The sequence below is a fragment of the Strix aluco genome, chromosome 34 (assembly GCF_031877795.1).
Source record: "Strix aluco isolate bStrAlu1 chromosome 34, bStrAlu1.hap1, whole genome shotgun sequence".
Taxonomy (NCBI): Eukaryota; Metazoa; Chordata; class Aves; order Strigiformes; family Strigidae; genus Strix; species Strix aluco.
The window spans coordinates 859,081-873,984 of record NC_133964.1 but is presented as its reverse complement, the minus strand read 5'-3'; the positions used below and the strand labels follow the sequence as shown (position 1 = coordinate 873,984).

Sequence of the window (14,904 nt, the reverse complement as noted above, 5' to 3'; positions counted from 1 at the left end):
GAAAGACTCACCCATAAGCCTGGGGTGAGCAGCCAGTGCAGGAAATGCCCAATGAGAGATGTAGGGCGGTAGTGAAGGCCCTGGGCCACCTTCCTGGTCTGTCCATGTCACCAAGGGCACAGACCAGCCTCTTCTCTCCTGCACCTGCATGTCTTCAATCCCTTTGACAAGCCCTGGCTCTGCACCACAAATGCCCTGGTCAGAGTCCTCACCCTGGGGGTGGTCACTCAGTGAGAGTTATATGCTGATGGTTTCTCTGCCCGGTATTGTCCATCCCAGCCCAGCTCCCTCCAAGCTCTACCACCTCCCCTGCCCTCTCTCCACCTCTCTCCCCAGCACAGCCCAGTCTGGGCTGGTCCCAAGGCAGTGCCCACTGCAGGGTGCTCTGGGCACTCAACTCACAGCCTCAGCCCCTCTGAAGGGCACAGCAGCTCCTCGGGGGCAGAGAGGGGTCAGCCCCAGAGATGGGAGGCACCCATGGCACAAGGGGAAGGATGTCAGGGGCACCCTGCATGTCCTGCTCTCCTCTCCAGCAGATCCTGAGGATTCTGCAGCCCCTCTATGCCACCCCCTCTCCCCAGACCAGCAGAAGACCCCACAGCTGGTGCAGCTAGAAAGGTATTTTCATTCCCCGTTTATTCCTGCCCTGGTAAGGATGGATGTAAGACAAATAAGTCATGCATTCATTTATTTTTCTTAAAGACACAGACTGCCTGATTTCTGCTTTAGACAAAGTCCCTGAGTCACACAAGATGGGTGGATACTAATGTAGGAGGGAATAAATAATTGAACGTCTTTGGAGACCACATCATCACAAATGGAAAAAGGAAAAAATAATTATATAAAGAAGGAAAAAAATGCTTGGGCTGTCATGATTTATACTGGGAGTCATTTGCAGAGAATGGCTGACAGTATATGGCTGCTGAAAAACAGCAAATCACTTTCCTCAGGGAATCCTTGAGTTCCTGGTTCCTAATGCTGTAGATGAGGGGGTTTACTGCTGGAGGTACCACTGAGTACAGAACTGCAACAACCACGTTCAGAGATGGGGACATGATGGAGGGAGGCTTCAGGTGGGCAAAGAATGAAGTGCCAACAATCAGGGAGACCACAGCCAGGTGAGGGAGGCACGTGGAAAAGGCTTTGTGCCGTCCCTGCTCAGAGGGGATCCTCAGCACAGCCCTCAAGATCTGCACATAGGACACCACAATGAAAACAAAACATCCAAAAAGTAAACAGACACTAACCACGATAAGCCAAATTTCGCTGAGGTAGGAGGGTGAGCAGGACAGTTTGAGGATCTGGGGGATTTCACAGAAAAACTGGTCCAGGACATTGCCTTGGCAGAGTGGTAGTGAAAATGTGTTGGCTGTGTGCAGCACAGCCCAGAGAAACCCAGTACCCCAGGCAGCTGCTGCCATGTGGACACAAGCTCTGCTGCCCAGGAGGGTCCCGTAGTGCAGGGGTTTGCAGATGGCAACGTAGCGGTCGTAGGACATGATGGTGAGAAGGAAATACTCTCCTGAAGCAGAGAAAAAGAAGAAGAAGACCTGTGCAGCACATCCCAAGTAGGAAATGTACCTGGTGTCCCAGAAGGAATTGTCCATGGCTTTGGGGAGAGTGGTGGAGATGGAGCCCAGGTCGAGGAGGGAGAGGTTGAGGAGGAAGAAGTACATGGGGGTGTGCAGGTGGTGGTCACAGGCGATGGCGGTGATGATGAGGCCGTTGCCCAGGAGGGCAGCCAGGTAGATGCCCAGGAAGAGCCAGAAGTGCAAGAGCTGCAGCTCCCGTGTGTCTGCAAATGCCAGGAGGAGGAACTCAGTGATGGAGCTGGTGTTGGACATTTGCTGCCTCTGGATCTGGAGGACTGTTACAGGAAGAAAAGCCAGTGGTAAGTGGGAAGAGAGTTCTCTGAGCAAAACCTGTGCCATTTCTTTATAGACCCTCCCCCTACCCCACACACAACTGTTTTTTTTGCCTCTGGGTGAACCATTCATTCAGTCTCCTGACTTGAGCTTCACTTTCTGAAGCCAGTGTTGTGATTTCATGTTGTGATGGGCAGGGCCTCTGCCCATGGGTTCTGGAGAAGGCAGCCCTGCCCCACTGCAGTGGGTATGTGGGAATGTGGCAGGGGGAGGAGGGACTAGATTTGGTATTTAAAATTAGTCAGATGAAATCACTCCTCATTTAGAAGGCTTTGTCATAATCCGCACTCCTAGTTCTAAGGAATATGGGTGGCAGAAAGTAATTTAGGCAATCTTTTTTTCTGACCTCCCCCATCATGCTGTTTGACTGTTCTCTGAAACCAGGAATCCTGAAAAATTCTGCTGCACTCAGACCCAATGGCTGTGAGATCGGAGAACCAAAAGGATTCCCTGTGGTCTAGTGAAGAGTGAAGGGAGCTGGTTGAGCCTGTTCCCAGCTGCCCTGTGCTTGCACCTTCCGGAGGTGGAGGGCAGTCTCCCTCCCATGTATCTCTGAAAAGACACCAGACACTGCTAAGAGCAGAGGGATCCACTGCAGACCACTCAGTGTCTCACTCTTTCTCAAGGTCTCAGCATCCCACTTCTAGCCCAGGACACACACAGCTCAGTTCACCAACCCAACAGCATTTCCTCAGTCCCAGTATCTCTGCGCTTCTCTATGGGACTTTAAGATAAACCAGAGGTGCTCTGAGATAGGTTTGCATCCTTGAGGGCAGCTCACACCTTGGAAGGACACCTCAAGGGAACAGCCAAGTGTCCTAATGGTGGTGCCTCAGTAAGTAAGAGTTAGGTCACACCCCAGCCCCAGAGATTGCATTGACCAGATCTCCACAGGTGAGGGGAAAGCTGGGACACTTGTTCCCATGCACACAGCTGCGTGAAAGGGCCCACAAGATCAGTGTGTGACCTGCAGCTGAAACTCCCATCCCTGACAGCAAGAATGAAATAACAACAGCAACAACACAGAGAAGTGGAGAGACAAGTTTAAATACAGTGAGGGTCTGGCTTAGAGAGGCCAGGGCAGGGGCAGCCTCAGGACAGCGTTACCCTTCCCCAGCTGTGCTCATCACCTCCCAGACACCAACGTTGCCGGGCACCTGCTCCCAGCCCCTGTGATCTTCAGAGGGAACTGGGCACGGGGCTGGAGAGCTGCACCACGGCTCTGCCGCAGCCCGGGCTGTAGAGGAGGAGGTTCATGCCTTGGACCCCACTGCCCTGAGGGCAGAGGCTTTGCTGGGTGGGAGAGAAGGAAGGAAAGGGGCTTGCTCAGAGGAAGGGGTCTGCACTGGAGGCGATGATATGGAGATTTCTGAATTCTCCCTCCCACGTTTCTGTTCGCATTTCCTCTCATTCCCTGACCATGTCCCTGCTGTCTGGAGTTTCTCCTCCTGGAAGGTGGTTCCCTGTGCCAGGTCTTTCCCTGTCAGCATGGACAGACCCCGTCCCAACCTCTGGGCATTCACCTTGGCCTAACAGAAACCTGCCTGTTTGCAGGGCACTGGCTGGGTGCATATTCCTGTTTGCAGGTAGAAAAGGGCAGGTCAGAACAACCCTGATGGGTGATGCTGGTGCTGCCATAGGCAGGGGAGTGGCTGAAGGCACTTTAGGAGGCTGCTATCAAACATACTGCTCACTCAGACTTATAGCTCAGGACTCTCAATGACTTCTTCAAGCATGAGAACTCCTTTTCCACTTCTCCCCCCAAATTCTCAAAAAGCAGGAAATTGTAAACAGAGACTCAAGAAAGCTCCTTCTCTTTATAGTAATCCCTGCCTTGAACTTCCTCTTGAAATGCTGCCTCTGCCAATGTCCAGTGGAGATCTGGAGCTGTGAGCAGCCCTGACCCACGCAGCACCCTCTCCACAGCAGAAGGACCCTGCCCTGCTGGGGGTCTCTCCTTCCCCACACAGCTTCTCCCCACAGCACCCTGGGCAGCTCCCCGGGCAGGCTGAGTGCTGACCCTGGCAGGCGGCAGAGTCCCTGCCCCAGCACACAGCCCCTGGGCTGCAGGGACCCTGCTCTCAAGGACAGCCCTGGGCACCCCTGGCTGCACTCGCGGCAGCCGTCCCCGGGAGAAGGCAGCGGCCATGGCCTGTCCCTCTGACAGTGCAGCAGGGAAGCCCTGCTCTGGAGCACGTCTGTAGGAGTACAGACACCAGGGAGATTCCTGGTGGCTGTGCCAGCTTCACCAGATCCCTCCACCACCTGCAACTGCATTGCCCTGCACCCAGAGACTTACTGTGTCAAGGGCTGTGTCAGCCTCACCTCTGTGCCTGGGAAGATCATGGAACAGATCCTCCTAGAAGCTGTGTTGAGGCTCTTAGAGGACAGGGAAGTCATTTGAGACAGCATGGCTTCACCTTGGCTGACCTACCTTGTGGCCTTCTAAGATGCAGTGACAACATCAATGGGCAAGGGAAGAGCTATGGATGTCGTCTAACTGGGCTTCTGTAAACCTGTGACACAGTTCCCCACAACATGTCGAGCTGTCAGGGGTGCTCTGTCCACCCCCCATCACCACCCCGAGGTGCCTGGGCCCTTCCATGTACAGCTGCCCCATGCAGGAAGCTGGACTGATGCCAGGGAAAATGGCTGAATCCATGCTGGATGTGGGGGTGACTCTGTGCTGGAGCTGGGCTTGTGGCCAGGGATGGTGTTTCTGCTAAGCCTGGCTTTGTCTTGGGTGCTCTTGAGGTGGGTGCTGGGCGTATGCAAGGAGGAGTCCTGGGAGAGATAAATCTTGACCTTACCTTCTCCAGCTTCACCCAGCTCTCACCACAGAAGATGAAGGTCGCAGTGCTCACCATGGCCCTGCTCTTCCCCATCCTGCTGTGTACCCTGGAAGATGCTCAGGGGAGTCCCCAATGCCATGGGAAGGGGCTTAAGGCTGGGCATGGGTCTTGGCTGCAGGATATCAGCTCTCCTGCAGAACGAAGTTGTAGTGATGAGCACGAAATCCCTTGCCTTGGCCTCTCCCTTTCCCAAGCCAGGGGCTCCTGCAGGCTCCCCTGCACCTCCAGCCCCCAGCAATGCAGCTTTCTCCCCTCCACAATTCCATCTGTTCCCCCCCTTCCCCCACAATTAATGTTCTTGTCCCCAGAGCCTGAGTTCCTGTTGGAATTGTTGGACCCGTCTCCTCCCTGAGAGGATCCCCACAGATTTCTTGTCCTGATGCCCCCACCTCCACCCCTTTTATGCCTCCTTATCTCTTTGTTTTGGTCCCTTCAGACATCTCATCCCTGGGATCTCTTTCATGTCCTATCTGGGGTCCTCAAATCCCCTCCCTTTGATCCCTCCCAATGCCTTTCTTTCCATCTTTCCCCTCAGTCTTTTGCTTTTCATCCTGTCCACTGCAGTAGTGTCCCCAGATCCCCTTCCTTGAACCCCCACTCCCAAACACTCTCTCAATCTTGTCATTTTTGTCCTCTGCAGTCCTCTTCCTTCTGACCCCAGCAGCCACTGTGCTTGAAGTCTCTGTGTCTCCTCCACTTGAATTCCTTTAATCCTCACTTGCATTCGACACAGTCCTGTCCCTGCAATACCCCCAGCCCAGTACCCTGGTGTCCACTAATTCACCCCAGTGCCCTGTCTTTGGGTCTCCCCCCACCTCAACCCCATCCTCTCTGAAGGACATGAATTCCTCACTCTCTCCTTGTCTCCATCCCCACTCCCGGTCCTTGCATAGACAGGTATTGTAGGTGACACTTGGAGGAATGGGGCCAGGTAGAGCAAAAGGGATTTTCCTGCTCAGACCAGGGGGAAGCCATGGGCCTGCAGGGACTGGGGAAATCTGTGTCTCACACCCAACCCCACCAAGATCCAGTCCAGGCCACCCCTTTGCTCTTCTTCCCTAGGCATTCTTCGAAGCCAGTGTAGGTTATGGCATGGTGGTAAGTAGTGGGGTGGACTTGGAGGGCATCCAGTCTGGGGAACTGGAGGGCACTTTGGTCCTCCCATCCCTTGCTGGTACTGGGGACATCCCAGAGACCCGTGAGGTCTCATGGTCTCTCAGAAGGGGGATTGAAAAAGGCAGGTACCACGACTTCTGCTGGCCTCAGACCCTCCATTCCCATGGCCAGAACACTCCAGGGCATTCCAGCGTGCCCCAGTAAAAGCCTGGGTTTTACCACTTAACCTTCTGAAGCCCTTGTTCCCACACTCTAACCCCTTCACGCTGAACCCCTTTCCTAATCCTGACTTAGTCTGTTTGGCCCTTGGGGGCAGCACAGGGACTGCAGGATTCTAGAGCAGCCATGAAGCTTTGGAAGAGGAACCTGAGGTGACCTGTATCTGATCACCTCGTGGGCCATGAAGAGGATTTGCTGTGGAATGTTGTGATGAGGTCAGCTGTGCCTCAGGATCTCGTGGGCCAGCAGAAGGTGCATGGCTGTGAAGGCAGCTCTGAGGTCACATCTGCCAGAATCCCTGACAGGCCAGCAGCAGACTTGGATGTTGTTTTGCACCAGGATATGTTTTTGATCCTGGTGCAGCGAGCCGTGCAGATCCCACCTGTTGAATCATTTCCTTTTGCTCCTGGGAGCTCTTTCAGTGTTACAAGTTACAGTGTTACTCTTACAAGTGTTTTCTTACTTCTCCTGCCCCAAAAAGAGGATGTTCACATGGGCACTTGTTGCTGCACTTGTATAAAGGTCAGGACATGCAGATGGCCTGATCGCCAGTGGCAGGTGGGAGCTTCCTGCACTCTTCTCTCTTACAATCAAGTTTAACTTCTGACCAGGGGATACACTCAGCCCAACAGGGCCTGAAGCCCAGGCTGTACATGGAGCACAGCCCGGCACAGCCCAGGCCTGGGTCTACTCAGGTTTCCTGTTATGAGGATCACTGACTCTTCAGGGCACAGTCTTCTGGGTCAGCATCAACGAACCTCCTGATGAAGGATAGCAGGAGGATGAAGTCTCCTCTAAACAGATGGAGGAAGGGACACAAATTTAGGCCCTGGTAATCAGTGCAGACTTGGAAGACCATGGACCTCTGTTAGAAAACCTTGGTTGAAAGGAAGGTGGAAAGTGATTGTTGACTCAACATGGGGGAATGCTCTCCTCTACGTGCACATTAACAGCTGGCCCTGGAGCCACCTTCATTGCTGGGGGACCCTGAAAATCTCTGGGGTTCAGTCGGTAGAAACCTCATGAAGCTTTACAAGGCCAAGTGGCCAGTCCTGCATTTGGGGACAGAATAACCCCACAGATGGGGGCATGCGGGGACCTGACTGGCAGAGGAGTGACCCCGAGGAGAAGGGCCTGGGCATCACTAGGGATGCCATACAAGGCAGAGGTGCATGTCACCGTGAGTAAGGCCAGCTGCCTGTGGGGCTGCGTTAGGGGGCATGTGGCCAACTCAGACAAGGGAGTGATCATCAGCACTGTGGTGACCACATCATGACTAGTGTGTCAGGGTGTGGGGCTCCCTGTTCTGAAGGAATGAGGAGGAACTGGAGAGGCACCAGAGCAGATCTGCCAGGACGGGGTATGGGGACTTTGTGGAGAGGCTGAGAAACCTGGGCTGCTTTAGCCTGGTGAGGTGGAGCCTCAGGGCACTGTACCAAGAGCCTGCAACTGCTTGAAGGGGGGTTTCAGAGATGATGGAGCATTTCTTGGTGTGGGAGGCATCGGCCTGTCAGCCCTGCACAGCCTCTGAATCAACAGCTAGGCTGTGATGAGAAACAGGCCTTGGGAGAAAGATCAGAAACTGCTGAGCTGTGCCAAGGTGTCAGGGAAAAACAACGGACAGCTGCAACACTGAGCTGTGGGAAAGTGCTGAGCTGTGAGAAGTTACCGCCGCGTGAACAGCGTGTGAACGACAGGGTGATTGGTCTGCACAGCGCGTGTTAGAGTGGTCTTATGTTGATAGGAGAAAAGGTTGATAACTGTCTAATTGCTGATTTGCTAATTATGAAGTAAGAACTTTGGCGAGAGCATATGTATGTACTATTGGCAAAATAAATGGCTTTGCTTGTTATAACTCTCATTGTGCAGGTCCAATATCCTCCCGCAACATCTTGGTAGTCAGAAGAGAAGTAAATCTCAACAAAGTGCATCTTGGAAGGTTCAGACTGCATCTGAAGAAGAAGCTATCTCACTCAAATGGTAGCATTGTGGTGCAAGAGATCACCCCGAGGGAGTCAGGATCAGCCCATGGCTTTGTCTTCCAAGGAACAGGCGGTGAAGGTGGAGAGACATCAGTGAAGGTGTGGAAATGCTGAGGTAGGAGCTAGGTGGGAAAGCAAGATGGGAGTCTGCAGCCTGGAGGGAAAGAGGTGCAGGCATGGGACAGTGTGGGACAGCCTGCAGTCGAGATGGCCAAGGGCTCTGGCAAGGCTAAAAGGCCCAACAGGACCAAGTTCTTTCTCCCCTTGGCTATGGCAGTTGCCTCTGTCACCAAGGCCTAAGAGGAAAAACTTTATTTTGAGGCTCTGGACTTCATTTACTCTTCACCATTGCTTGGGGAAGCCGGGAGGTGTTGTGCAGTTTTCCTACACTTGGCATTGCTCACCCTCACACCCCACTGCCCCCAGGAAGAGCCCTGAGCCACACATGAGGGGCAGCATCTCCTTCCCAGGGCCTGAGGGTCAGGGCTTGGCCTTTCTGCTTCATAAAACAAACCAAGGGGTTTCTCAGCATTACAGCCACCTGCAGGGTGCCTTTGCCTACCTGCAATCCCAGCCTCAATTATCTGCTCTAACTAGTCCCTGGAGAGGCTTTGTCAGTAGTGGCCCTCAGTGGGGCCAATCAGTGCTTCAAGGTACTTTGAGCTTTGCTGCTGACTTTGACTTCCTGAGTACTTTGCTCAGTCTCCTCTCAGTATCTGAGGTTCATGGACTCAGGCCCAAATACACCATGGGGCTCATTAAAATACAGAAAACCCTAACGAGCTATTTCTCTTCCTTTAGTTTTCTTCAAGTCTTCAGGACTTGTACAGCTCATTGGAGTCATTTCACAGTGTAGTTAAGCAGGAAGATTTCAAAGAGGATCTAATAAAAATTATTTTTTATTTTAACAGTTATTTTTATTGACATTTCAGATTAGAGAAGAGGTGATAGAAGCCTTCTGCAATTGATATTGATCCAGAGGGTCTCCTCAGGAGCTCTGCACAGGTAGCAGAAGCAGCCCCTTGAGGTCTGGCACTGTCTGGACAACCTTGCTCCTCACCTCCCCAGCCTCACCATTTCTGTCATTGGCCAGCTGGGATTTACATCCCTTTTCCTTACATCCGACTTCTCCACTGCAGTCTGCAGCGGGAGGTTACAGCTCCATTGCACCATCTCCCACCTGTTTTCCTGAGAGAAATGGTTGCACACAGGCACAGAAGTTTTCCTAATTGCAAGAAAAAAAAAAAAAGAAAGTGAAGCATGATCAAGTATTATAAACAATAAATCACACTCCTCAACCTTCTACAGCCTTTTGACAATTGATAATTTAATGAGAAGTGTTTTAGCTACATAGATACAAAAAGGTAGATATAAACATAATGAAAGATTTGGCCAGAGACAATCAGACTATTGAGACAGGCAAGGTTTGAGTCCCTGAAGCTCAAAGCAGCAGCACAGGTGAGAGGTGTCTGAATGAACAAAGAGTAATGGAAGGAGAAAACTGCAGTTCTGGGCCCCACAATTTAAGAAGGATGTGAAGGTCCTTGAATGAATCCAGAGGGAGTCAAAAAAAACACTGAAAGGGCTGGAAGGAATGTCCTGTGAGGAGCAGCTGAGGACTTGGTGTTTGTCTAGTTTGGAGAAAAGGATGTTTAGGGGTGACCTCATGGCTCTGTGCAGCTTCCTGAGGAGGGGATGTGGAGATGGAGGTGCTGAGCTCTTGTCATGGTATCCAGTGACAGCACGTGTGGGAATGGTTCAAAGCTGCATCAGGGGAGGTACAAACTTGGCATCAGGAAACATTTCTTTACCAAGAGGGCAGTGGAGCACTGGAACAGGCTTCCTAGAGAGGTGGTCGACACCCCAAGCCTGTCAGTGTTTAAGAGACATTTGGACAATGCCGTAATAACATGATTTATCTTTTGGTCCACCCTGAAGTGGTCACGTATTTGGAGTAGATGGTCATTGCAGGTCGTTCCAACGGAACTATCCTATCCTATCCTATCCTATCCTATCCTATCCTATCCTATCCTATCCTATCCTATCCTATCCTATCCTATATTCCTGTACAGGGTGGATCCCTCCAGCAGCTGGGCTCGGACACTCACTCTCCTCAGCAGCTGCCCCTGGATACCAGCCTCCCCAGTTGCAGGCACCTGGACATACAAGCCCTCGAGGCCCAGCCCCGTTCCAGATGCTGGCACAGACCACCCCAGTCACACACAGACTCTTAAGTTCACTCACTCCAGTCTCTCAGTTGCTGGCACTAATGACATATGGGCTGTCTGACCCCCTGCTCCTGCTCCAGTTGCTGCACTCACACCCCCATGCTCACATGTTCATGCAGAAGAGAGATTCCCTCACACAAGAAAAAGTTAGAAATTAAGTTTAATGAAAAGACAGGACAGGCTGGCTTGGCGGGGTTCTCCCCTAAACATCCCATAATAAGTCCTGTGCAATCCAAAAATGCTCTTGCCCTGCATCCCATCATGTGTCCCACACCCCTAGGCAACAATCCCCTCAGTCCAAATGCTGACCCAGAGCTGCTCTCAGTGGCTCATCCTGACGGGTTTCACCCCTGACAAGGGGGCTGGTGGCTCTCCCAGGGCAGCCCTGGAAGGAGCTGGGACAAGACGTTCATTCCTCAGGAGCCTGTAAATTGGGATCCCACCTGCCCCTGTGCCTCGGGGCTCTTCTCGGTTTGTGGAGATGGGCTCCTGATGAGCTGGTGGCTCTGCTGTGATGGGCCTGGGAGCAGCTGGGGCAGGGTGTTCACTGAGTTACTCCTCCTGCCATTGTTGGTGCCGCCTTTGTGTGTGCAGATGAGCTTCTTCTCACTTCACCTGACACAGTCCAACAAGAACAGAAATCTCCTGAGGCATCTGTATTTGGAGGTGACACACCTGTGCACTGGTGTTATTTAACAGACGAGAGCAGATCACTGGAATTGCTGTCCAGAAATGCACCATGAGTAGGGGAAAAGCTGTAGTGTCGCACGGGCAATGGCTTCGTTCAGGGCCAGGATCACCGTCTTGTTTCTAAGTCTGTAGATGAGCGGATTTAAGAATGGGTACAGGACAGTGTTCAGCAAAGCTACAGATCTGTTTGTCTCCAAGGAAACATCTTCTGAATGTCACACACAGAGAGCAATGCAGCTCCCATCTGCAATGGCCAAGGTGGTGAGATGGGAAGAACACGTAGGAAAAGCTTTTTTCCTCCCAGAGGCTGCTGGAAGGTGTAGAATACAGAAAAGGATGCGCATGTAAAATGCCAGAGTTAAACATGAGGAAGCCAGTCGGCCAACTGATATTAAACCAGAGTCTATTTTCCACAGCAGGCTGCTGTCAGAGCAGGACAGTTTGAATAAGGGGCAGTTGTCACAAAAGAAATGGTGGATCTTGTTGGAGCCACAGCAAGTCAGCTGGTAGAGGAGGACCAGACGGTAACTCGAGAGTGTGATGCCCATGACCCAGCAGCAGGAGCCAGGTGGATGCAGAGCTGAGGCTTCATGATGGCGGCGTAACACAAAGGCTGGCAGAGAGCAACACAGCGGTCAAAGGACATGACAGCAAGGAGAACCAACTCTGTACAGCCCAGGGCAAAATAGAAATAGGATTGGGCAAAGCACCTCCTTTGCTGCTGCTGAATCTGTTCCATGATGTTTCCAGGAATAGATGGGAGGCTGACAGGCTGGTAGTTCCCAGGGTCCTCCTTTCTACCTTTTTAAAAATGGGTGCAATCGTTCACTTTTTCCAGGCACCAGAGATTTCCCCTGACTGCCAAAACTTTTCAAATATCCTGGAGAGTGGCTTGGCAACTACATCAGCCAATTCCCTCAGGACTCTGGGATGGAACTCGTCAGGTCCCACAGACTTATGTATGTTCAGTTCCCCAGGTGGTCCTGAACCTGATCTCCTCTTACAGTGGGAGGGACTTTGCTCCCCCAGTCCCTGCCTTGTGGTCCATCCACTCGAGAGGTGTGGGAAGAGAGGTTGCCAGAGAAGACTAAGAAAATAATGTTGTTGAGTACCTCAGACTTCTCCTTCTCTACTGATACTAGTTTCACAGTTTTGCTCATCAGGAGGATGTAATTTCTTTGACCTTCCTTTTCAGGCTGATGTACCTGTAGAAGCCCTTCTTCTTATTCTTTGCATCCTTTGCCAAGTTCAGCTCCAGCTGTGTCTTGACTTTCCTGACCCCATCCCTACACAACCCAGCAGCGTCTCTCTACTCATCCCAGGGTACCTGTCCCTGCTGCCTCTGCCTGTGCATTTCCTTCTTGCCCTTTACTTTGACAAGCAGGTCTCTACTCAACCATACCGGTCTCTTGCCTTCCTTTCATGATTTCTTATTCCACTCAAACATACCGGTCTCTTGCCTTCCTTTCATGATTTCTTATTCCACTCAAACATACCGGTCTCTTGACTTCCTTTCCTGTTTTCTTACACCTGGGGATCAATAGGGGTTATTCTTCCCCCCAATGCAGGACTGGCCACTTCTTGAAAAACTTTAGAAGTTTCTTTTGGCGGAGTCCCAGAGTTTCTCAAAGGTGTCCTGGGCTGAAGCTCCATCTTGTGAGGTGTTCATGCTTGTGTGCAGGTGGCTCACCCTGATTGTGGTGAGCCATCAACACAGGATCACAGGATAAGAAACTGCAGGACACCACAGCTAATAGAAGGAGTTGCTGGTTTTGTACTGACCAAGGCAGGAATCAACACGACAACCCTCTTAGAAACACTCTAGGAGGGCAGGAAGCCAGCAAAGCCAGGGGCAGTGGGGAAAGAGCAGAGTTGGGCTGTTTGTAGAGGAATGTATGAGGATGAACAAAGAGAAGAACCTGGGAGGAAAATGAAGGAAAAAACCCCAAATGTTAAGCTCAGATAGGATGAAGCCTGCGTCAGAGGTTCCCTGCCTAGCAGCACTGCGTCAGTGACTTCAGTGGGACAAAGAGCCAAAGCTGATCATTCCTAACTTATGTCTGCTCCTGTCCATGCTCACGGGGAACGTGAGCGCTCTCCCAATCATCATGAAGGGAAGAGCTGTGGTGGAAGGAAATGCACCATCACCCATCCTGGAAAGGACCTCGGGAGGTCTGTAGGCCAAGCACAACCACTGTCAGTGGAGAAAGGAGAAACGAGGTTTGGGCTGTTTGTATGCTGGGCTGTGGCAGTGGAAAACATCGGCCTCTATAGAGATGCATTCAGTAGTGATCTCTACAGGAGCTGATCGCAGACTCTGCATCTGTCCAGGAGCTGGTCCTGGGATGTCCTCATTCCTCCAGTACCCCCGCACACAAACACACACAGACAAACACAAGCACACACACACCAATGTCTCTCTCCAGCCCAGTCACAGAACCACTGAGGCTGGAAGGCAGCCAGCTTCCGCCTTCTACGTGCTGCCTCCCCATGCTTGATTTTTGTCAGGATCTTCATTCTCATCCAAAGCAGACACCTGCCATGTTGCTTGACTTCCTGCAGCTATGGATGGACTTCTCTGCAGCTTGAAGAGGAGACCCTTGACCATCAAACACCTCTCCCCTCTTCTCTTCTGTGTCGTATCCCCTGGGATTCTTCCAAGCAGCTTCCTCAGCAGGCCAGAGCCTGCTCTCCTGAAGTCCTGCTCTTGGTCTTCTTCCCTTCTCTCAGGAGCCTCAGCTCTACTTTCTCACACCTGACTGTTACATCCCTGACCAGCTCCTCCTTCTTCCTAAGTATGATTTCCTGCAGGACACCTCCCCTCACTGGCTCCTCTGTCACCCTTGTCAGGAAGATGTTGTCAACTCCAAACCCTCCTGGATGACTTTCACTTTGTTATGTTGCCCCTTCAGCAAATATTGGGATAGTTTAGGAGTGCCATGAGGACCAGGGCTTCTTCCAGTTGAATGAAGCTTCTTCATCTACTTCCTCTTCCTCATCAGGGGGTCTACAACAGACATCCACCCACCACAGTGTTGTGGCCATAAAGCTGGTATGAGAAAACCCTCTAAGACTCAATGTGAGTTTTAGAAAGCAGCACTCTTTATTTCAGCACAGAGTGCACAGGGGAGAGCTCCTCCTGAAGTGTGCGTGCCGAACGTCTCAAAAATAAAAACATATAGTAGCCAATCATCCATATTCAACATTATTCTGAGAAATTATTAACATATTCAACACTTTTCCTGGAACTAATTAATATATGTAAATGTCTTTTTTGCATGTGCACTTAAGTTCTTAGGTGGTCTTCAGAGGCCCTCTGGTGGTGCTCGCTGGTTGACCCTTTTCCTTGCACATGCTCGATTTCTACTTGGCTAATTCCCATCTTCTTGCTTAACTCGTACCAGTTCTGTCCAGAACAATTCTTTCTTCTCACAGGTCACCTGAGCCAGTACCTGCCAGTAAGATTTATTTTTCTCTTCTCTTCTTAACACTGAGTTAACCAATTACAACTATTTCATAATTTAAATTTTCTACTAAATTCTACATATAGACGATGATTAAATTACAATTTTTTCTTTAACAATATTTTATGAAGACCTTTTATTTTACTGTATTGATCATTCTGATTTGATTATATATATATAAAAATACCTATCTGCATTGCTATCATTAATCACTTTTATCCATTCCATTTCTTGATCCTTAAATCAGGGTGGTAAAGGTAAGCGGATTTCAAGCAGCACTGTTGGTGCATAACAAGTTTCCTTAGTTACATAAGACCTAATGAAATATAACCATCCTAACACTCATCTAATATCTATGATTGAATTTCACATCACACAACCTTCTAACATTCTATTTCTACTACATTTAAATCTAGTGCTTTTTATAT

At 50.9% G+C, this 14,904-nt stretch overlaps 1 protein-coding gene and 1 pseudogene across 1 annotated transcript; both read right to left on the bottom strand.

Annotated features, from left to right (window-relative positions):
- Positions 1-803: 803 nt before the first annotated feature.
- Positions 804-1,931, bottom strand: LOC141917150 (olfactory receptor 14A16-like). Its single transcript, XM_074810238.1, has one exon. The coding sequence runs from the start codon at positions 1,929-1,931 to the stop codon at positions 870-872; it is 1,062 nt and encodes a 353-aa protein (XP_074666339.1). The 3' UTR covers positions 804-869.
- A 9,101-nt stretch (positions 1,932-11,032) lies between these two features.
- On the bottom strand, positions 11,033-11,751 carry LOC141917137 (olfactory receptor 6E1-like; annotated as a pseudogene).
- Between the last annotated feature and the right edge of the window lie 3,153 nt (positions 11,752-14,904).

Bases quoted from the DNA above. Each gene is read 5' to 3' on its own strand.
- LOC141917150 (XM_074810238.1), bottom strand. From the start codon at position 1,931: ATGGCACAGGTTTTGCTCAGAGAACTCTCTTCCCACTTACCACTGGCT.